The sequence below is a fragment of the Globicephala melas genome, chromosome 2, assembly GCF_963455315.2.
Source record: "Globicephala melas chromosome 2, mGloMel1.2, whole genome shotgun sequence".
NCBI classification, from domain to species: domain Eukaryota; kingdom Metazoa; phylum Chordata; class Mammalia; order Artiodactyla; family Delphinidae; genus Globicephala; species Globicephala melas.
The window spans coordinates 110,735,175-110,760,249 of NC_083315.2; the positions used below are offsets into that span (position 1 = coordinate 110,735,175).

The 25,075-nt window shown below is 35.7% G+C and overlaps 1 protein-coding gene and 1 long non-coding RNA gene across 6 annotated transcripts in view; one reads left to right on the top strand and one right to left on the bottom strand.

The window, feature by feature from the left end:
- The window catches only part of LOC115852195 (uncharacterized), a 121,897-nt gene that overhangs the window by 85,121 nt on the left and 11,701 nt on the right, over positions 1–25,075 (top strand). The gene's annotated exons all lie outside the window — the stretch shown is intronic.
- HEATR5A (HEAT repeat containing 5A) overlaps positions 1–25,075 on the bottom strand; it is a 111,884-nt gene that overhangs the window by 35,993 nt on the left and 50,816 nt on the right. For all 5 annotated transcript variants that reach the window (XM_030854728.2, XM_030854727.2, XM_030854729.2 and 2 more), the window contains 8 exons: positions 18,386–18,495; positions 13,735–13,898; positions 13,336–13,511; positions 7,089–7,194; positions 6,144–6,334; positions 4,689–4,848; positions 1,767–1,956; positions 701–870 (listed from right to left, as the gene is read on the bottom strand). In XM_030854728.2, the coding sequence (XP_030710588.1) occupies positions 701–870; positions 1,767–1,956; positions 4,689–4,848; positions 6,144–6,334; positions 7,089–7,194; positions 13,336–13,511; positions 13,735–13,898; positions 18,386–18,495 (1,267 nt within the window). The remainder of the gene's footprint in view (positions 1–700; positions 871–1,766; positions 1,957–4,688; positions 4,849–6,143; positions 6,335–7,088; positions 7,195–13,335; positions 13,512–13,734; positions 13,899–18,385; positions 18,496–25,075) is intronic.

Here is a 25,075-nt window from a genome sequence, read left to right on the forward strand (position 1 = left end):
AGCGCAGGCTCAGTACTTGTGGCGCATGGGCTTAGTTGCTCCATGACATGTGGGATCTTCCCAGACCAGGGCTCAAACCCGTGTCCCCTGCATTGGCAGGCGGATTCTTAACCACTGCGCCACCAGGGAAGTCCCCAGTGTCAAGTTTTAACTCCAAGTGTAACTCAACTTTTTCAGGCAAGTCCAGATAGAAACTGGTGACGCTCAAGGTAAATCTTAAAACCACTGATGATTACGAACCATCTCATCAGAACTTTTTTACTGATCATCTTCACCTTTCTATATTCATTAGACACACTATTAGAACCCAGATATTGATGCATATGCTGCTAGGATATTAAGGAAAAATATTATTTGCCCATCTGGGATGAAAAGAACTTTATATGTAATAATTTGGGAAAGAGGAAGAAGAAGTAGGAAAAAATAGATGTTACCACATAAATATTTCCAGGTCCTACAGCATTATATACTACCTGTGATATTAGCACTCAGTATGCCTTTACTGATTAATGAATCAATATTCCAAATACTAAGTTCAATATATGAGAGGTTTAAGATATGATTATATGAAGTTGCCCCCCACCGCCCAAAAAAGACCAGAACTGAGGGAAAATAGCTATTGTACAGTCTAGAGAATAATTAAATTTATATTTAAATTTCCAATAATAGAAACTAAGGACATACACAATTTTATACTCACACAGAGGCAGCTGACCAGGCTAGACAAGTTGACATGTCGTGGAGCAAACATGTGAAGCTGCTGAAGGCATGAGATGGCCTGAGCTTGGACAAGGCAGTCTGGGTTATCTTGCATCACTGCACAACCCAACAGACAGGAAGTCCTTAGGGTAGAAACGGAAGTACTGTTACCTAAAATGAGAGCAGAAAGCTTTTAATAATTGGCCTATAAAATCATTACCCTTTAAACATATATTACTGGGCTTAAAATTTCTTTTTTCCCCCAATCTTAAACTTAAGGTTCTGTGAAGTAAATTTCTTCTACAAAAGCAGGGATAATCCAGGTTATAGATTTTTAGATTATGTTAGTTATTTTTAGTCTGAAAGATTTATGGTAAAACAAATCATTAGGCAAAGAAGAACCTACGACTATCTTCAGTTTACATCAAATTTTCATGAAAAGTAGAATTAGAAAGTGCTAATAAACTTCACCCTGCTTGTACTGAGAGTTGCTTTCATATATTAAAATCATGTACTTTGCATTTGAATAGATCAGAATAACTGAGTTTGGGGGCTTTGTCATTTATATCTTAAAAGAGATAGAGTTCTTTAAACTATTCCATTTCATGTCTGTCATTTTACTTGTTAAGGGAAGCATTTTTAGGACATATCTAATCTTTCTAAATATGGTACTCCTTATCTTTTCAAGGTAAGAAAAATAAGACTAGCATTTATTTTAACAAAATATACGGAGCACCTACTATGTGCCAATCACAACGGTTTTTCACATTTTCTTTTATTTGATAGAAGAGGAAACTAAAGCTTAGAGACATGAGGATTTCCCCAAAGTCACCCAATTAAGTAATAGTTGGTGAAGCTTAGATTAAGTTTCTATGTTTTTTCTATCATGTTGTCATCCAGGAGTCAAAGTCTTCCCAAGACTGTTCTCAACATTCTGCCCATATATTTGAAAAGAGCATTCCGCTAAACTTCACTTTACTGAGAAATGTTTGAGTCAATAATAGGAACTGAATTCATTTTTACGCATATATTTTTATGTAAAACATCACAAAAGCAGCTATGCATACCTTGTAGTTCTGGACCCAGTGTAGTAATAAGGGCATTCAAACAGCGACCAAGGCTTTGGTGAACTTCAGCATGAGTAGGAGGCACATTTAACAACAACATAATAATAAGAGAAAGGGTTGGTTCTGCATGTGTATAATAGAGTGGGCCAGCAGAATCAATTATCAATGAGAGAGAATGCAGTGCCCAGGTCTGTGAAGACAGAGAAAAACAATTTAAAATGTTATAGCAGCATTAAGAAACATAAAACACAATGAGTTGTTCTTTTGTTGAAGCAAGTGATAATGTAATAGCACAGTAAAGTATTTGTGTGTTATTACTAACTTGGAGAGAGAAATGGAGAACTTCAGGAGTTTTAAGAAAATTTTTCTCTTTAAATATCCAGTAAAAAACAATCGAGAGACAAATGCCTAATTTAGAATGGCATATGTGCATATATCTCAGCACTAAGAATTCCATACAGTGTTTGGTTCTTTAGCTAACAGCTTGAACTAAATCTGGTTTGTTGAGAACTGTTTAATCTATATAGAAAATGAAAATTCAAGTTTTTAAAAGATTCAACAATATCTACAACTACATGCAACAATTACAGACAAATCTCTTGAACACAGTGTTGAAGAAAGCCAGACATAAAAAAGTACATACCATATGATTCCATTGATATAAAGTATAAAAGCAGGCAAAACTAATATATGCTGTTGCAAATTAGGATAGTGGTTATCCTTGGTGGGACAGGTAGTAACTAGAAGAGAACATGAGGAGACTGTTTGGGGTATTGATATTGCTCTGTTTCTTGATCTAGGTGCTGGTTACATGGTGTATTCAGTTTCTACACTTTATTCACAGAGATGCACACTTCTAACAGGTGCAGTGTTATAAGTATATAAAAATAAATATATTTATAAATATAAATATTATAAATATTTATATTTATAAAACAAATATACATGTTATATATAAATATGTATTTATGTATTAAACAAACAAAATGCCTTTGAGCCAAATCTTGCCTGCCACCTATTTTTTAGAAATAAAGTTTTGTCGAAACACAGTCATGCTCATCTGTTTACATATTATTTATGGCTGCTTTCCTGCTATAATGGCAGAATTGAGCAGTTGACAGAGACTGTAATAACATGTAAGGCCTAAATAATTTACTACCTGGCCCTTTATAAAGTAAGTTTGGCAACTCTGGTTCAAACAAGACTGGCCATACACTGATAACCACTGAAGCTAGATGATGGGTATAAGAGGTTCCTTATAGCATGTTCTCTACTTTTATGTATGCTTGAACTTTTTATAACAAGAAGTATCTGAAGAGTCCTCCTTTTAGGAAATCAACTGAGAAACTTTTACCCCTCTTATCAATAGATGTATATGAAAAGCTTACAGTACTTTAAATGCTACAAAAATGAACTCCCATTAGGTGAGAGATAGCAGCAATCAAGAAGAGTCAGATTTGATGACACTGGATGCCATGGAAAGAACAATTTAAATTAATCAACAAAAGATAGTCAATATAAAAGGGTGTGTGTTCAGAACAGACTTCTTGAAGGGGAAAAGGAGAAATATAATAAACAGAAGCAAAAAGTACTGTACTAAAGGAATGAAGAAGAAAGAATGGAACACCTTATAAATCAACTCAAGTAACAGATGATGTGAAAAAAAGAAAACTATTAGTAATACGGTAACTCAAGAATGAAAGCCATGTTGGATGTTGAAGTTTAACAGGACGGTGGTTAAACTGGATGTTGGAATACTAAAAAATGTGGATTATCAGAAAGGAATAGAAACAGAGGAGAGCAATAGGAAAAACATTAAGTGCAGATACGAGAATGACATGTGTGGGAGGAAAGTAGGAAGATCAGCTTAGGAGAAGACCAGTACTTTGGGTTAATAACAGAGAAAGTTTCTGGGTCAGTTGATGGGACTTCAATGAGAGTTGATTTAAGAAGCAATATGCAGGTCTTCCCTGGTGGCGCAGTGGTTGAGAGTCCGCCTGCCGATGCAGGGGACACGGGTTCGTGCCCCGGTCCGGGAGGATCTCACATGCCGCAGAGCGGCTAGACCCGTGAGCCATGGCCGCTGAGCCTGCGTGTCCAGAGCCTGTGCTCCGCAACGGAAGAGGCCACAACAGTGAGAGGCCCACATACCGGAAAAAAAAAAAAAGAAGCAATATGCAGTTTCCCCAGCTTTTCAGTAAGGAAGTGGCAAGATGAAAATCTTTCAGGAAAACATTTTTGGCTTCACATCTAGGGAGAGTTGAAAAGAAAAGAACTTAAACATAAAGTGACCAGGTAGGAGGCTACTGTAGTAATTAGGGACACACAGGGGGGACAGAGATACAATAAGGGGATTAAAAAAGCAGGAAGAGTAACAATCATTCAAGATGTGATTAAGATATCAGGAGAATGATGATTGACAGAAATGGGTAAGATATGTATAATAATATGGTAAAGTGGTTAAGAACATGAGTTCAGAGTCCATGACTTATGTTCTTCACCTGACTCCACGATATATTAGTTTTTTAGCTGTGAGCAAGTACTTAGCTTCTATAAGCCACAGTTTTCTTTCTGTATAATGGGAATATACATACTAGATTACTGTGAGGATTAAATATGTTCATATGTTTAGAAGAATGTAATACAATGCATGGTACCTGTTAAGCTCTACAAAACAGTAGACGTTATTTTAAGATGGAAGGGAGATCCATTTTCAGAAAATGATATTGAATTTGACTTTAGACACTGAGTATGAAGTAAAGATACTGAATTTGAATTTTAAAAATCCATCAAGGTTAACAATGGCTTTGATTTTATTATGGAGCAAGAATTATTTTATAAATTAGTAATGGTCAATAAAAACATAATCTGCATTATCTACAAATCAAGAATTTCAAGGAAGGTATCACATGAAGTACTTACCTGCACATCAGGAGAAGTGCTGTCCTGAGATAAAGTGTAAAGGATTCCAACACAAGAATTCAAATGTTGAGAAGAACTTATTCCTCCCAAGTACCTATGTAGGGATCCCAAAGCCAATGAGTGTCCTGTTCTGGTAACTGCGTCCCTTGCTGATTTCAGTCTGTGATTATGGAAACAAAAATAAATGACAATTACTGAAACAAAACCAATGCATGCACAGTCACTTAGGCAAACTTTCTGTATGAAGAGTTGCAAAATTCAGGAATATATTTACCGTTAACTGATAAAAAAAATTCTGAAATAACCTGAAAGGTATCTTTAAAAGAAAAAATTTTAAATAAAAATGTCTTTACCATTATCAACAATTATTTAAATATAAGCCATTTCAATGTCTCTCAGAAATACACACACACTAAATTCATATGACAGGCATTATTACTTTATCATTAAGTTATACTTTAAAAACTCTCATTGCTGAGATACTCTAATTCCATATAAAGAGAGTTCCAACTCAAGAACTTTGATTTAAAAATTAAATATAGTAAGAGAACTCATTATTTATTAGGAGTTTTCTTACGAATTGTATACTAGTTTAAGCGCTTTATATTTGGTCCTTTAATCTGCTCAACAATCTTGAGATTCACACTACTGATATTATCAGTTCCTTTTAACAGATGAGGAAATCAAAGTGATTTAGTCATTTTAGCCAAAGTGACTCTTACAAAGTAACCAACTATTAAATGGAAGAGTTGGGATTTGAACCGAGTTAGTAATCTGACATCAGACATTGAGCTCATAACCAAATCAAGATACACATATTCAATAGACTAGAAGGTGAAAGCGCTGCCTGCATTACTACCACCACTAATCATATAGCTTTATATATGTATAACTAATATAACCATGAACTTTATTTGCAGTTGTTTTATTTTTTCATACTACTTTCATGTTTATTACCTCATTTACCTTAATATTCTTAGTAGGCAGGGTAGCATTAATAACCTTCTATATGAAATAGAAGAAAACTGGTTGAGAGGATTAAGTAACATGCTCACGGTTACAAAGCTGGTAGAAACAAAAATATAGTTTATGTTTCCTGACCTGCAGCCTTCTCTCTTTCCATTAGGTTGTTCTTACTACCTATCATCTATATTTAACATGATAAAACTCCATAAGCTTCTTACTCCCAGAGTCCACTGATGGCCTATTACATCACTCATATAGATAGTGATCTTCCTCATATAAAAACTAAAGCCAAACAACTAGTAATAGTTTTATGTTCCAAAACAAGCAGGCCAAGGCGGGGTGGGGGCGAGTTCTCCTTTATTTTAAAGTATATTTCTCAATTTTTTAAAGTTAATTATCAGAATGAAGTTTCATAAGTTCCAACAAACCAACAAGCTACACTCAGTTTTGACACATAGTCCATGAGTATTAAGTAAGAAATTCACTTACTTGTCAAAGCTAACTTGAGCTAATACAGCAGTAAAAGCTCCATCATCAACCACTTGGGCTAACCTAGCCCATGCCTCTGCAGCTGCACATCTCAAGAGGGGGCTGGGACTTTCTAAGGCTCCCATCACCAATGCGAGGACAGGTCTTCTCATTTCTTCTGGACCCAAATGTCCCTTAGAGCCAGCCACATACTGAAATATGTAAAAAACAATCCAAACTTGCAACTCTAGTAAATTCTCTTATCCAGTTTGGAATGTATATTCTGGTTAACCAAATATGTTCATATTTGGTGATTACTCCTTTAAAAAAAAATCAGAATACCAAAATCCACAGTAAACATACATAATTTTTCTCATGAAGTACTTTAGAATTTTAAACCTCCAGGCAAACAATATGGTAATCAATTATCACTGTAGTATATATGTGTTCAGAAGAACATTAATAGGGATTTCCATAGAATAAAGGATCAGTGAAGCCTATTATATTTTACTTAGAAACAATCAGCCATAAATGCAACAATGAGCCAGATTTGGTCCATAGGCCAGTCTGCCAATCCCAGATCTGGGATATTAGGGTTGGTAGGTTAAAGCATGGTTCTAAGCCAAGATTATAAGTTTGATTTCTGACTAACAAGTTTTATATGGAGAAAAAATAAAAGGGGAGGGACTTCCCTGGAGGTCCAGTAGTTAAGACTCTGTTCTTCCAATGCAGGGAGCGCGGGTTCGATCCCTGGTCAGGGAACTGAGATCCCACATGCCATGCAGTGTGGCCAAAAAAAAAAAAAAAAGGTAAAAGGGGAATTACAAATCCTGAAACATTAAGAAAAATCGGGGGGGGGGGCGGGAACCAGCTCTTTAAAAACACCTTCCCCAACCTACTTAGTTGGCCATACATTAGGGAAAAAAAATAATAAATCAAACGTGAATTTTTAAAAAACAGAATTACCTTCAAGAAACTAGAAACTGAAGAAACAACATGTAACTGAACTACTTGTTGACGAGCTCCTTTTGTATGCTTTATACTGTCCAAAAGCTGTTCCAGTATGAGAAGCCTAAAATCAGAAACAAGATTTAAAGATAAAGTAAGTCAAAGGACAGTACTGAGTATCCACTACAAATTTGTTTTGTTGCATTTTGTTGGAACTACTAAAATGAGATAAACTGTTGTCAAACACACTGAAGCATTTTAGGAAATGAAAATATATCACAACCAATGCAAAAATATTTTGATTATGTGTCATTATGACCGTGGGGGAGAAGCATTATTTTGTGAAGAAATAACAACAAATGTATCACTTAATACAGATTTACCCGGGCAAATTCAGCTATTTCAGCAACTATTTTCTAAACAAATATTTTGTAAGTCACTTGCGTCAACATTTTTGCTCTTAATAACAGGACATACTGGATTCAAATACATTCCTTCATTTTAAAGGTAGCACTGACTTCAGATAATGAGAAGCAGCACAGCCTTTTTAACCCCAACCATACCTTAAACATGTACTTGGGATCATACTATATATAACACAGTTTTTACACTTGCTTTTCTCACTTAACATTACCTCTTTAGCACTTTTCAAATCAATTTTTATTCTTTGATAATTTTCAGGAAGCCAAATTTTACTACACACATACTACAATTTATTCAACCATTCTCCTCCTGGTGGAGAGCAAATTTCTTATTTTCACAATTCTAACTATGATGAATATATGCACATTACTTTTGGTGTGGGGTTGAATGTGTCCATGGGTTTTAATGTAGCTTCCATAAATTGTTTTTCATGTCCTTTTTTAAAATCCATTTGTTGAGATTAAAAATATGTAACCATGAAATAAATCACCCCATTTTTTCCCACCAATTTCTACAATGTTTAGAAACATTGCTTCAGAGCTCTGAATTCCTTTCCCCCCCTTCTCTCCCTTTAAATCAGGAAAACTGAAATAATTTTTAAGAATACGTCTTCCGTTGTGAACTATCTTGATGGTAGGCATAGACCTTATAATTTATCTTCATCTCTCTAGTATCTGGGTTTGTCATGTAGTCAGCAGTCAAATGTGCTTGTTGAACAATATAAAGGACAGTTGCACCCAGTGAGTGAAAACAGGGCATGACTGGCTGAAGATGGCACATGGGTATACTTTTACTCAACGCTAACGTACTTGCAATAGTATCTCTGAGCCTGTAACTAAATCTCTATCGTTCTGGTGAGGCCACAAGACCCAAATACAGTTTTGTTCCAAATGACAATTCTGTTATCAAAACAGAATAGATATGGGTATTGTGCTTTAAAAAACCCAGCTGTGGAAGAAGTTAAGTCAGAAAAAAGGGAAGGTGTGAAGTTACATGTGTATGACTTGAGGAAAGCAATATACGTAAAATCAACTCAGAGAATATAATAAACATGGTGGATCACTAAAAATTTGGGGAAAAACCACGGTAACTCTAAGTAGTCTATTTAGTTAAATATTTATTTCCTTATTTCAAGGTTAATTCTGTTCATCATAATAAACCTGAAAATCTCAGAAAAGCACAGGAAAGAAAAATAAAATTCACCCATAATACCACCATCTGGAAAGAGCCACTATTAACATTTGGCATCTTTGTTTTAGTCTCTCACCGGTCCCGTTCCCACCCCAGGTATATGGATATCATTTTTAGAAAACTGGGATCACAGTGTATACACTTTATTAGTAACTCTTTTTCATTTCCCTAAACATTAATCCCATCTTATTAATTACTGCACTGAAATAATTTTTTTTCTCTTTTTTCTCTTGGCCTCCTGTGATATTTCTTTTTTATTTTAATTGAAGTATAGTTGATGTACAATATTATATGTTACAGGTGTACAATATAGTGATTCACAATTTTTAAAGGTTATACTTAATTTATAGTTATTTTAAAATATTGGCTATATTCCCTGAGTTGTACAGTATATCCGTGTAGCTTATTTTTTACGTAATAGTTGGTACCTTTAATTCCCTCCCCCTATATTGCCCCTCCCCCTTCCCTCTCCCCACAGGTAACCACTAGATGGTTCTCTGTATCTGTGAGTCTGCTTTTTTGTTATATTCACTAGTTCATTATGTTTTTAGATTCCACATGTACTGAAATAATTTTAAATAGCTATTAGTATTATATAGTCTGGCAATACAATACCTTATTTACCCAGTTCCCTAGTTTTGGACAATTAGGCCATTTCTAATTTTTATTAGAAATAACATGATTAATGTATCATATAAAAGTTTTTTCTGCCTATTTTCCAAGATTATATTTAAGTCATTATGTTTCAAGAATACATTTATGCCCAAATTGCCTGCAGGAAGAAAAATTAAGGATAACCATATGGTTAGCCTTATGAATTTAAAACCTAAAACATCATTATTAGATCACATCCTATTCACCTGCTATAATGGAACTGTGTCATGTTGAAAGTAGTAAAAATACTTAAGGTTAGAGCTTGAGAATTTTGTTACATTATAATAAAACCTGACCTGTACTATTTTCTTGCCCACATTCATGGGCCAAAGATTGTAAATGAGACTACCAGAGCCCAAAATATTTTTCTCCACCCTTTACCCCCAAATTCTGACAGAGATCACAACAAAACATTCTGAATCTTCAGGAAGATGGAGATGACCAGTTTTCAGTAATACTGAATTGGTATTCCTAAGTAGTATCAATTATAACATATAATTATTAGTTCAGAATGAAATTAGATATTAAAAGTTTTGAGTCTGGATGAAATAAAAACACATAGGTAACTGAGTAAACAGCAAAGACATAAAATTTGAAAATGCTGATTTACCTTACTTATATTTTCAGAGAGGGTGTACAATGGTGAAAATTTTCACTACTGAGAACTATAACTATCCTTTCCCTCTCTCTTCACCAACTCACAATCTACATTATTTTACAGCATTTTTAGCAGTGGTTCTCAAACCTGGCTGTACACCAGAATCACCTAAGGAGTTTTTAAAAATTTCAGTGCCCAATGTAGTATGCATACCATTACTATTAAGTCAGAATCTACGTTTTAAAAAGTTGTCCCAATGATTGCAATGTACAGTCAAGGGTGAAACAATCTTCAGGTGAATTAAGTAATTCATTCTTTGCAATTAGGTGCAAAATATATTGAAAAGTAACCATAAACAACACATACACAAGATCAGTAATAACTTCTCTGTGTAAAATATCTTGATATTCCAGAACTTTAAACATTTTAGTGCTTTAAAATTATCGATGCGAAGTTCTCTTATTTTTAGAATCCTATAGTCAAAATAAAGATAATTAGGGACTTCCCTGGTGGCACAGTGGTTAAGAATCCGCCTGCCAATGCAGGGGATGCGGGTCTGAGCCCTGGTCCAGGAAGATCCCACATGCTGCAGAGCAACTAAGCCCGTGCGCCACAACTACTGAGCCTGCGCTCTAGAGCCTGAAAGCCACAACTACCGAGCCCGTGTACCACAACTACCAAGCCTGCACTCTAGAGCCCGCGAGCCACAACTACTGAGCCTGTGTGCCACAACTACTGAAGCTGGCATGCCTAGAGCCTGTGCTCCGCAACAAGAGGAGCCACCAAAATGAGAAGCCCGCACACCACAACGAAAGGTAGGCCCTGCTCGTCGCAACTAGAGAAAGCTCACGTGCAGAACGAAGACCCAATGCAGCCAAAAACAAACAAATAAATAAATAAATTTAATAAAAAATAAAGATAATCAACTGATTTAAAGACAATTTAATTTCTAAGTACATAAAATATGAAAAACCTATTTCTAATCTTAGGACAACGTCATGTTAACTACAAGAGTTTCTTTTAAACTGTTTAAACACGAAGATAACCATGATAACAAAATGCTTTAAAATATTCACTTGTTGTTGAATACAGGTACTTTGATTAAGATATTTCTTCTCTAGAAATGCAAATCTATGGCCCAAAGAAGAAAGGTCTGCCATTTTAAACAAGTATCATACCTAGGATAACAGGAAATTAGAAACTTAACTTTCCTATCCATGTTTCTCTGTGGTGCTCTAAGGGCACTCATTGGAGACTGCTGATAGTTGCTGAATTTGGGATCCTGCCAGACAACTTCCTTTAAAATTCTCCAAACCACTGCCTACTATTTTTATTCAGTTAGAATCCAAACAGAATGTTTTGCTTTCACCAGGTCTCAACTTTTTTATTAAAACAAACAAAACCTCTCCTCCCTTGAATATTCATTCTATATATTATTTTCATCCAGGTGGGATAAAAAGAAATTTGACATGTTTTAAAGTTTATTAAACTTTAAACAACAGAAATAAGAAACTATTTCCTTGAGACTATAATTAGGCAATAAATCTGGGAGAAATAAAAAAAAAAAGAAAACCAAAAAAACCCCCCACGTTCTTTAGGAGAGTAATAAAATCAATTTTTTAAAAGGAAAGCTTCTAAGAAGTATACTTTTCTTTTTCACTTCTTATCTGAGACCTATCAAAAAGAGGTTAGTGGAGTCATTTAAAAACATGCTTAATTTAAATCTTTTGCCCACAAGGCTACCCCTGTTCCATCTACTGTAGTTACTGCTGTATTAATCCAAATTATTTTAAACTAACTGTATGCACTAGATAATAGTACAGTTACAGACTAGTACAAATCTCATCCTCTCCATCAATTCTTCTTTGAAAATTCCACTTCACTGTGATTCTCCTCTCATCTTTTAGTGCTATAGCATTCATTTATAATTTAGTCATATATTGTCTTCAAATACAACCCAAACTTTATAGTTACAGTATACACAGTGAACTATAGGCTACAAATTTCAAATCACCTCTTGAAATTAATCTCAAAATATACATGTAACATATAATACTGAGTAAAAACTATCAATACTATCATTTTAAATGAAGATATGAAGCTATTAAAAATCAACATAAATGTTATTCATTTTTCTATCCACTGAAAGTAAACTATCCAAAAGCCTGTTTCAGAAATGTGTTGCTGACAAGACTCAAATATTTTTTTGTGAGTCTTCATCAGAGACCAAGGTAACCTCCTTACCTAACTGGTATTCTCTGGAAGACAACAGATAAAATGATATAAAAGCTATGGGCTAGTCAAATGCGTGTTGCTTGTCTAGCATGAAAGAGACAGAGAATGAATGGGAATGAATGAGGATAGTTAATAATTTACAAACTGTTAACCAGCACAGCCCATGGGAGAGATTCACTTCCCACATAGTGTCTCAGATAGAAATTTCCTGGATACTAGCTATCAGAAGTGTTTTTTGATTCCCAAGAAAGTTATTATCCTGTTATTAAGAAACTCATTCTCAATGAGAAATCATTAGAAGCTTTTCTTTTCCTTAATTTTATTTATTTTTGGCTGTGTTGGGTCTTCGTTGCTGCACGCAGGCTTTCTCTAGTTGTGGCGAGCAGGGGCTACTCTTCATTGTGGTGAGTGGGCTTCTCATTGCGGTGGCTTCTCTTGCTGCAGAGCACGGGCTCTAGGTGTGCAGGCTTCAGTAGTTGCAGTACGCAGGTTCAGTAGTTGTGGTGCACGGGCTTAGTTGCTCTGTGGCATGTGGGATCTTCCCGGACCAGGGATTGAACCCGTGTCCCCTGCATTGGCAGGTGGATTCTTAACCACTGAGCCACCACGGAAGTCCCAGAAGCCTTTGATTTTTAAAAACCAAAGTTCATTTTGAGTGAAGTGAATCCACCAAATTGAAGACTAATCTGTTTTAATCTAATTTTTGAAATCTACTAAAATGAAGACTAATCCCTGGATCTATGATGGCTTGATAAGGCCTCCAAGGTAAGAAAGCCTATGAGACCTTGTGTAAGCAGAAAACCAGTGTTTTACTTCGTAACAATAGCTCATAAATCACTGTTCTTGTGACACTGAGTTTTTCATTTGTATTTTCAGCTAGATGAGAAGCTAATGTGGGAAAAGCATTGCATCCACAATAGTGCCTAGCAGTTTTCAGTTTAATCTCATCATTGACTTAATTACTTCTTATTAAATATTAGCCAGGTGAATGAACAAGAGCCTTTAATCTTACCTTCACCTGTCATCTATAAGGAATCTTTGATATTAATGAGAACTTCTGACAACATCATTCTTACCCACCGGTTCTCTATTATGCATTCACTGAACCAATTACCAATCCTGAAATGTTATTTCAGGATAAGTGAACTACTGAAGATGGTTTACCTTTGAGCTTCTCCCACATGAGCACATACAACTCCAAAGAGCTTGACTGCAGAGCTAATAACTGATAGTGTTGGAGGTAAGGGCTTAGGCACCGAATCTCCCTCTACATCTTTCTCGTAAATAGAATAAGGGTCATATTCGAGACTTCCACAAGCAATACCATTACCAAGCAGGAGCTAAAAGAAAAAAAAAATTACATATAAGGTTTTAAAACCACTGTTCAGGACTTCCCTGGAGGTCCAGTGGTTGGGACTCTATACTCCCACTGCAGGGGGCACGGGTTTGATCCCTGGTCGGGGAACTAGGATCCTACATGCCACAAGGTATGCCCAAAAATAAAAATAAAACCACTGTTTACAGATTGAATCAACCCAAAGCGTTATTGAAAAATGACCATACCTGCTCTTCAATAAATCTATGGTCAGTATCTTGTAGCAAAGGACTCAATATTAGAAGATCATCCTGATGACAGAGGCGTGGAAGTAAAAATGTGGATGCTGCCACCTGTATATCAGGGGCAGTCAAGTCAGTAGCCAGCTCTCTGAGGACAGCACAAAGGTATCCTGTTGAATCAGAGAAAAAGGGCAATTAGCAATTTAGTAATAGCAGTTAACTGGTCCAAGAATGGGGTTAAAAAAGCCCAGGCTGAACTTTAATCTACATATCAGCTAACTTTAATCTATCACAGCCAAAGCTAATATATCTCCTCCTTGAGGATGTCCTACCGATGAATGGCTCAACTATGTGTTGCTAGTCACAAGGATAAGAACAGACATCTCAAAGTATGTGTGTATGTATACTTTGTGATACTGAATAAATACTACTACACTCATTTTATTTAAATGACATAAAGCATAAAAACAGAATGAAAAAAGAGGAACAGATACAAAGGCAGAAAAAGAAGGCATAATATTATGACACCCTAACACCTCACCACCCCAGCGTATGACTGTCACTCATCCTAATCAGCTGGATTAACCTCATTCACCTATACTCCCAATGTACTGTCTCACCACTCCCCATATTATTTTGAAGCAATCCCTGGAAAGCATATCATTTCATCTATAAATATTTCATCATGTATCACTAGACTTGAGGACATTTTAAACAATCTCATTATCACAATTTCGTGTTTTAAAAATCACTAAACAGGGACTTCCCTAGGGGTCCAGTGCTTAAGACTCCGCACTCCCAATGCAGGGGGCCTGGGTTCGATCCCTGGTCAGGAAACTAGATCCCACATCCCACAACTAAGAGCCCACATGCTGCGACAAAGATCCCACATGCCGCAATGAAGACCCTGTGCAGCCAAATAAATACAATGAATAAATAAATAAAAATCTCTAAACATCAAATATACATTCAGTGCTCAAATTGTCAACTGCTTCATTAATGCCTGTTTTTGTTTGCTTTTTATGTTTGAATCCAGACCTAAGTGAAGTATACATGTTGTAGCTACCTGATATATCTTAAGTCTCTTTCAATCTCAAGTTCTCCCCTCAACTTTTGTTGCCCGTAATTTATTTGAAGAAATAAGATAATTTGTTCTATAGAAGTTTTTATAGATTACAGCCCCCAAGGTAATTTAATTTGTTCCTTTAATGTCTGCATTTTTTTGTAAATTGGAACCTGGATCTAGGGAGGATTCATCTTTTTTTTTTGGTTTGTTTGTATTTTGGGTGCCAACCTAGTTCATAGGCAGCATTGAGATTTTCCTTGAGACATGAGACAACGTATGGCTGTCTCTTTTATATATACGGTTGGAAAAACTGGTCCAATTATCACACTGACCTAAGTTACCATTTCAAAGATATTTATCCTACTTTCTGATGGATTCGCAATAGAAAATTTTATCCACCTAGAGCATAAATGACTTTTGCTAGCTTGTAACTTAAGTACTTTAGGAAAGTGTAAAAATCATCTTGGAGAAACATTCACTTTTGGTTTTAAGCAACACCGTCAGAACGAAATGAAGACTTGACTGAGTCTACTTATTAGAAGTGACAGGATGAGTTAGGAAGGGCTCACTTCCCATTATTTTCTGTATTATTAGTAGTGGTAAGAGTAGTAACAACAAATATTTATTGAGGATGTAATATGTGTCAGTAAATGTCCTAAAAGCTTTACATATAGTTTTCATAACCACCTCAAGAGGTCCAGTTAGTACTGTTATTTTATTAGGTAAGGAAACAGGAACAGAGAGTCTGTTAATTGCCCAAGGTCACACAGTAGTTACATGGCACAGTTTGACTGAAACACAGGCAGTCCAGGCTTCAGAATGTAAGCTTTTAACTATCATGCTCATTCATACATTCAAACTGTGTTTAATATAATATACAAAGATGTTATTATAATATAATCCTCACTTCAAGAAGATAGAAGAGTTTCCCTGGTGGCACAGTGGTTAAGAATCCACCTGCCAATGCAGGGGACATGCGTTTGATCCCTGGCCGGGGAAGATCCCACATGCCACGGAGCAACTAAGCCCATGAGCCACAACTACTGAGCCTGCACTCTAGAGCCCACGTGCCACAACTACTGAAGCCCGTGCTTAGTAGTTCAGGCCTAGAGCCTGTGCTCTGCAACAAGAGAAGCCACCAAAATGAGAAGCCTGAGCACCACAACAAAGAGTAGTCCCTGCTTGCCGCAACTAGAGAAAGCCCGCGCACAGCAACGAAGACCCAACGCAGTCAAAAATAAAAACAAACAAATAAATAAATCCATATATATGAAAAAAGAAGATATAAGATACTGGACACACACATGTTAACTATAAAATGAAGGTAGGAAGTACTAAGTTTCATAGAGGATGAAAAGAGAACTGCTGAGGTTAGAGAAAGGAGAAGTTACACAGGAATTGGGGACAGCAGACAGGGATAATAAAAACTTAACGAAGCAGACGAGAGTTGCTTGAAGGAATGTCTGTTAGTTTAATTACCAGTATACGATACTCAGAAAAATAATTTTGTTGGTAGTACAATACGCAAGGTATGTTTGGTACTACAGCTAAATGTGACAACAGTGGTAAATCTCCATTTCTCATTTAAAGTGACTGACTGCTGGCCTAACTCTCCCTGAACAAAGTACTCAAAGATGATTCAATTTTAAAATGCAAATATGCCTTTGTTGTAGAAACACATCACTTTCTGATGCTAATGAGGAGCAATTTTCAGTGTAGAGAAAATTAAAATACTTCAAAGGAGATCCATAACAAAACTAAGATAGGAAATAAAAATTAAGAACCCAATTTTCTTTTTTTTTTTTTTTTTGAGGTACGCGGGGCTCTCACTGTTGTGGCCTCTCCCGTTGCGGAGCAACAGGCTCCGTCCGGACGCGCAGGCTCAGCAGCCATGGCTCACGGGCCCAGCTGCTCCAAGGCATGTGGGATCTTCCCAGACCGGGGCACGAACCCGTGTCCCCTGCATCGGCAGGCGGACTCTCAACCACTGCGCCACCAGGGAAGCCCTAGATTTTCTTTTTTCAACAAGTTAGTTCATAGTAATTCCTGACTTCATTTCCCAGTGAACACTCTGGAACTGATTTTAAATCTATACACCAGTATATTAATTACCCCTTTAAGACTTCTGATTGCATTCCCAAACTCCAATTCTGAGAAAATAGTACAAGACTTTGTTTTTCTCTTTAAGTCCTTCAAGGGCAGACTTATATTATCATTTATCAGAAGATACACTGTGGATTTTAAGTTGATATCCTAATATTCCTATATGTTTAATGAAGACTTCAAAAAATCAATTTTTTCATCTGTAGTTTGAGACAGACCTACCACTAAGCTTTGTCTATTTATTCTCTACTAGGTTACTTATAAATGGATTGGCAGCACAGCATGAAACAGATCTATGTTATCTTGATTCTACTATTTACTGGATACATAAACTTGAGTTGGTTTTTGTTACCACTTTGTGCCTTTATCTGTCAAATGAGGAAAATGTAACTAGCTCACTGTATTATCCTAAGATAAATGGGGTAATATAAACAATTTCTAGTACACCACCTGGCATACAGAAATGACTCTTGATACAGTTTCTGAGAAAGGGCAATGTACAATGTATCCACTTTTTTTCCAGAGAAGTAAATAAAAAATTCTTATTTTATATCAAACATTTTGCTAGGTACATTTGTGAACCAGGAAGACAGGTGGTAGGAATAATATCACTCACATAATGATAAAGGCCAAGACAGAAGTTATAAGTTAGTATCAATATTTTGAACTACTGTGGTATATATTATATTGCATTTATTTGCAGAATAAAGATATAAAACAATAAAAGCAGTATTTTTACAAGAAATAGATTTTAAGAAACATTGACTTAATATGGTTGGTTGAAAATGATAAAAATTTTTAAAAAATAGATGCTCCCATTAGAGACAATTTTCAGCTTTCACCTCTTAAAACAAGCATCTTAAGTTACTCAGTAGTAGTAGCAATGTATTTTCTTAAAACTGTATTTTAAATTTACAAGAAAAGTTTTAGAACTAATTGTAAAATAGGGGTAAGTTTATTTTACCAAATGCAGTATTCTAGTATTCCAAAGCCATCCTGGGCCTAATAAAAGCAAAACCTACATTATAAACTTAATAAAATCAATTATACCTTGGTATACTGTTCAAAATTAAACTTCTATCTGGGCAGAGTTAAGAATGGAATAGTGGAAGGAAACGTATATAACAGATAACCACTCTAGAAGGAAACTAGGAGTGGCCAAATTTCTAATAGATTTGAATTATATATTCTGCAGAAAACCCTGGAGTAGAATCAAGCCCAATCTTTGTGACTCATTCTCTCCCACACAGTGAAACTAGGGACTTTTTCTCAGAAGAGAGAACACCGCAAGAAATGAAGTAGTAGTTTTTTTTTTTTTATGTATTTTATTTACTATAAAATCGTGAACACATGGGTTAAGACTGAACTCCCTAAACCTCCTAGAAACAAAGCACTAAATAACTGCCATATAATTCATTCGTTCAGGTATTACTTTCCAGGCACTGTGTTAGCCACAAACAGTAAAACATTTTGGTGTAAGGCACATACCTTCATAGGTCTCAGGAGGTAATAAAATCAACAATTCATAAAGCCTCTGTCTATAAACTACTGATGGTGTTTTCAAAGGACTTCCGTATGTTTTTAGTATTGAAGAAAGCCTTAAAGTAAAAGAAAAAACACATCTTAAGTGTGTACGTTATACAACAACGTATAAATATTCAACATGTTGACATATAAAGTAGCTATATATAATTAGTGAACATTAGCGCTGCTTTTATTATTTTTTATAATGTGTGACTTTAAGTTAAAAGAGGAATTATAAGCATCACACATGAAAACTATTTTGCTATCTTTTCTACACACTTCATAAAACTATATATTCAGCTAAGATTTCTAAGGCTGTATCTTATCTAGAAGCTGCAACTCTTATTAAACTCCAAAATTTACAACACTGCATTTGTGAAAAATAAAATCTATTACATAGAAAAGGAACAGGCCAAAGAAACAAACAAATTGAAGACACAAATACCTAGAGAAAAATCCAAGTGTCTGTTAGAAACTTGATCTGGAATGTGATCACCAAATAAAAATGAATCCACAAAATCATAAAACAAATTCTCTTTTAATAAAGCACAAGCTAAGCCAATGTTTCCCTAAAAGTTCCAGTCATGAAATCTCTTAACACTTCCTGTCTTCACTCTCTTCTTTCATGTTCATGTACTTTTTTTAAATCTTCTATTCATTCTCACTACTGGTATTAAGACATCATTTTACTGATATTCATTCAACTAACAAATATTTATTAAAGGATTCCCACTCTTTGCCAAGGTACCATGTTATCAACTGGTGTACAGTTTTCATCCCCTGTAGCAATACACAAATTCAATGGAATTACTTTTGTTGTGCCACTGGAATAAATCCACTATGCTGTCATGGAATGAGGTTTCCAGGTACTCTAAGAAATTCTGGCAATGTTTATTCATTTGTATTTTCTAGAAAAATACCGCTTGCTTTTACTCGTTTCTAGATGAAAAGAAGAGTTATCTTTGACTTGTCATTTTATTAAAAAAGAAAAAGTTGGTTCCATCTTTTATCTTTCAGGTTAGTAAACAACATTTATAAAACCTGGGTAGAAGGTTTTTAGTTATGAAAGTTAAGAATAAATCCACTGTAATTTTGTACTTCTCTAAAACAAGATTGGAAGAATTACAGCTGACATATGAAAACTATTTAAATCATATTGACAAGACATTAAGAAATTACAAATTATATCCTTAAAAATCCTGCAACATTCATTTAGTTTAAATACAACAGAATTTAGTTCAGAGGGTTGTTCGCATGCACGTGTTTAAAGAAAATAAGATGTATACAACAAAATTAGAACTTAGGAAAGCATTCCTAGGGGTTTCTGCTTCTATAAGTAGGGCAGATTAGAGTCTCTGAAGGGCCTTCCTCTATAAATACACTTAGATCCTGGATAAAAGATAATTAGCATTGCTAGACTTGAAGAAAGGGACTTTTCCAAGGCTTAACTCCCACCCTACCAAACAAACAAACATAAAATGCATGAAACAAAACATGAGCTAAAATCAGAGTGGGAACACCAATACCAACAAAAGAACTTCAATTGAGCTTGTGACCCTGGCAAGGTAGTGTTGATAAATGGGATCTCCTGAAGGTAGTTTAAATGGTCCCAGGTCCTGGCAGAGGCAAAGGCCTATTGAATTAAACCCAGCTGAAGAGAAAATTAGTGAACTGGAAGAGACAGCAGAATAAATCACCCAGAAAACAGCAGAAAGAAAAGGAAAAAATATATATATTAGAAAAAGATTAAGAGACATGGAAGACAGTACAAAGAGACTGAAAATTTGTTTAATGACAGCTCCGGAAGGAAAGTTTAACAAGAACAGAAAACTGCAGAAAGAAAAGGAAAAAATATATATATTAGAAAAAGATTAAGAGACATGGAAGACAATACAAAGAGACTGAAAATTTGTTTAATGACAGCTCCGGAAGGAAAGTTTAACAAGAACGGAAAACAGGCAATATTTAAAGAGATAACAGCCACTTTTCCAGAACTCCTGAAAGACATGAATCCAACGAAATATACAGCAAATTGGATAAAGAAATTCACAAACTGCCAGTTTAAAGCAGAAATTGTGAGATTCAATTTTTAAGAACTCCAATTATATGCAGTTTATGATACACCTAAAAACACAGTGACATGGAAAAAGACATACCACACATATAATACTGTAAACATTAGACTTTAATCAAAAAGTATTACTAAGGACGAAGAGAGTTATTGTATAATGATAAAAGATTCAACTCATCGGGAAGATATAATTACTTTCTCAAAATATGAAAAAAGAAACATAAAACTTCGGAGAAAAACTGATAAACCCAATATCACAGTGGAGTTTAACACATCACTCTCAATTATTGATAGGTTAAACAGAGAAAAGGTTAGTGAAAATAGACGGAACAATGTGACTAAAAGAACATTTGTATAGAGCAAGTCTCAATAAATTTAAAGGACAAGTAACATACAGATCATATTCACTAAGTACAATGCAATTACGTTAACAATCAGTAACAAAACTGCAAGCTAAAAACTGTTGCATACATTCAGAAACTTAAAAACATACTTCTGAACAACTTCAAAGAAATTATAATGAAATTTTAAAACACATAAAATGGAAAAAATAGAAATAATAATTTCAATACTTGTAGAATTCAGCAACTGGATCCTTACAGGGAAAATTATGGCCTTAGCTTATATTAAAAGAATTGAAAGAAATTCAGTGAGCTAAGCATTCAAATTAAGCTGTCAGAAGAAGAACAAGAATTTAAGAAAATGGGAATAATAACAAGCAATAATTAATGAAATAGAAAACAAGTTCAAGTTTCGTTCACAATGGCGGAGTAGAAGGACGTGCGCTCGCTCCCTCTTGTGAGAGCACCGGAATCACATCAGGACTCAGGGGGAAGGAGCAGTGACCCCATAGGAGACTGAACCAGACCTACCTGCTAGCGTTGGAGGGTCTCTGCAGAGGCAGGGGGTGGCTGTGGCTCACTGAGGGGACAAGGACACTGGCAGCAGAAGTTCTGGGAAGTACTCCTTGGCATGAGGCCTCCCAGAGTCCGCCATAAGCCCTAGCAAAGAGCATGTAGCCTCCAGTGCTCGGTCACCTCAGGCCAAACAACCAACAGGGAGGGAACGCAGTCCCACCCATCAGCAGACAAGCGGATTAAAGTTTTACTGAGCTCTACCCTCCACCAGTTCCTTCAATCAGGAAGCTTGCACAAGCCTCTTAGATAGGCTCATCCACCAGAGGGCAGAGAGCAGAAGGAAGAAGAACTACAATACTGCAGCCTGTGGGATGAAAACCACATTCACAGAAAGACAGACAAAATGAAAAGGCAGAGGACTATGTACCAGATGAAGGAACAAGATAAAACCCCAGAAATACAAATAAATGACGTGGAGATAGGCAACCTTCCAGAAAAAGAATTCAGAATAATGATAGTGAAGATGATCCAGGACCTCGGAAAAAGAACGGAGGCAAAGATCAAGAAGATGCAAGAAAGGTTTAACAAAGACCCAGAAGAATTAAAGAACAAACACCTAGAAGAATTAAAGAACAAACAAGCAAAGATAAACAATACAATAAATGAAATGAAAAATACATGAGAAGAAATCAATAGCAGAATAACTGAGGCAGAAGAAAGGATAAGTGACCTGGAAGACAGAATGGTGGAATTCACTGCCATGGAACAGAATAAAGAAAAAAGAATGACAAGAAATGAAGACAGGCTAAGAGACCTCTGGGACAAGATTAAAAACACCAACATTCACATTATAGGGGTCCCAGAAGAAGAAGACAGAGAGAAAGGACCCGAGAAAATATTTGAAGAGATTAAACTTCCCCAACATGGGAGAGGAAATAGCCACCCAAGGCCAGGAAGCACAGAGAGTCCCATACAGGACAAACCCAAGGAGAAACATGCCGAAACACATAGTAATCAAATTGACAAAAATTAAAGACAAAGAAAAATTACTGAAAGCAACAAGGGAAAAATGACAAATAACATACAAGGGAACTCCCATAAGGTTAACAGCTGATTTCTCAGCAGAAACTCTACAAGCCAGAAGGGAGTGGCACAGTATATTAAAAGTGATATAAGGGAAGAACCTACAACCAAGATTACTCTACCCGGCAAGGATCTCATTCAGATTAAACAGAGAAATCAAAAGGTTTACAGACAAGCAAAAGCTAAGAGAATTCAGCACCACCAAACCAGCTCTACAATAAATGCTAAAGGAACTTCTCTAAGTGGGAAACACAAGAGAAGAAAAGGACCTACAAAAACAAACCCAAAACAATTAAGAAAATGGTAATAGGAACATACATATCAATAATTACCTTAAATATGAATGGATTAAATGCCCCAACCAAAAGACATAGGGTTGCTGAATGGATACAAAAACAAGAGCCATATACATGCTGTATACAAGAGACCCACTTCACACCTAGGGACTCATACAGACTGAAAGTGAGAGGACTGAAAAAGATATTCCATGCAAATGCAAATCAAATGAAAGCTGGAGTAGCAATATTCATATCAGATAAAACAGACTTAAAAATAATGTTACAAGAGACAAGGAAGGACACTACATAATGATCAAGCAATCAATTTAAGAAGAAGACATAACAATTATAAATATATATGCACCCAGGGGCTTCCCTGGTGGTGCAGTGGTTAAGAATCTTCCTGCCAATGCAGGGGACATGGGTTTGAGCCCTGGTCTGGGAAGATCGCACATGCCACAGAGCAACTAAGCCAGTGTGCCACAACTACTGAGCCTGCGCTCTAGAGCCCGTGAGCCACAACTACGGAAGCCCACATGCTTAGAGTCCATGCTCCGCAACAAGAGAAGCCACTGTAATGAGTAGTCCGCACACCACAATGAAGAGTAGCCTCTGCTCGCCGCAACTAAAGCCTGTGCGCAGCTATAAAGACCCAATGCAGCCAAAAATAAAAGAAATTAATTAAAAATAAGTAAATAAATAAATATGCACCCAACACAGGAGCACATCACTACATAAGGCAAATGATAACAGCTATAAAACAGGAAATTAACAGTAACACAATAATAGTGGGGGATGTTAACACCTCACTTACACCAATAGACAGATCATCCAGACATAAAATTAATAAGAAACACAACCTTTAAATGACACAACAGACCAGACAGATTTAACTAACATTTATAGGACATTCCATCTGAAAATAGCAGATTACACTTTCTTCTCAAGTGCACATGGAACATTCTTCAGGACAGATCAAATGCTGGGTCACAAATCAAGCCTCAGTAAATTTAAGAAAACTGAAATCATATCAAGTATCCTTTCTAACCACAATGCTATGAGATTAGAAATAAATTACAGGGAAAAAAACCATAAAACACAAACACACGAAGGCTAAACAATATGTTACTAAATAACCAAGAGATCACTGATGAAATCTAAGAGGAAATCAAAAAATACCTAGAGACAAAAGACAACGAAAACATGATGCTCCAAAACTTACGTGATACAGCAAAAGCAGTTCTAAGAGGGAATTTTATAGCAGTACAATCCTACCTCAAGCAACAAGATAAATCTCAAATAACAATCTAACCTTACACCTAAAGGAACTAGAGAAAGAACAAACAAAACCCTAAGTTAGTAGAAGGGAAGAAATCATAAAGATCAGAGCAGAAATAAATGAAATACAAAGAAAACAATAGCAAAGATCAATAAAACTAAATGTTGGTTTTTTGAGAAGATAAACAAAATTGATAAACCTTTAGCCAGACTCATCAAGAAAAAGAAGACTCAAATCAACAGAATTAGAAACGAAAAAGGAGAAGTTACAATGAACACTGCAGAAATACAAAGCATCCTAAGAGACTACTACAAGCAACTCTTTGCCAATAAAATGGACAACCTGGAAGAAATGGATAAATTCACAGAAAGGTATAACCTTCCAAGACCGAACCAGGAAGAAATAGAAAATATGAACAGACCAATCACAAGGAATGAAGTTGAAACTGTGATTAAAAATCATCCAACAAACAAAAGTCCAGGACCAGATGGCTTCACAGGTGAATTCTATCAAACATTTAGAGAAAATCTCACACCCATCCTTCTCAAACTCTTCCAAAAAATTGTAGAGGAGGGAACACTCCTAAAGTCATTCTACGAGGCCACCATCACCCTGATGCCAAAACCAGACAGAGATACTACAAAAAAAGAAAATTACAGACCAATATCACTGATGAATATAGATGCAAAAATCCTCAATAAAATACTAGCAAACAGAATCCAACAACACATTAAAAGGATTATACACCATGACCAAGTGGGATTAATCCTGGGATGCAAGGATTCTTCAATATATGCAAATCAATCAATGTGATACACCATATTAACAAATTGAAGAATAAATACCATACGATCATCTCAATAGATGCAGAAAAAGCTTTTGACAAAATTCAACAGCCATTTATGGTAAAAAACTCTCCAGAAAGTGGGCAGAGGGAACCTACCTCAACACAATAATGGCCTTATATGACAAACGCAAAGCGAACATTGTTCTCAATAGTGAAAACATGAAAGCATTTCCTCTAAGATCAGGAACAAGACAAAGATGTTCACTCTCACCACTATTATTGAACATAGCCTTGCAAGT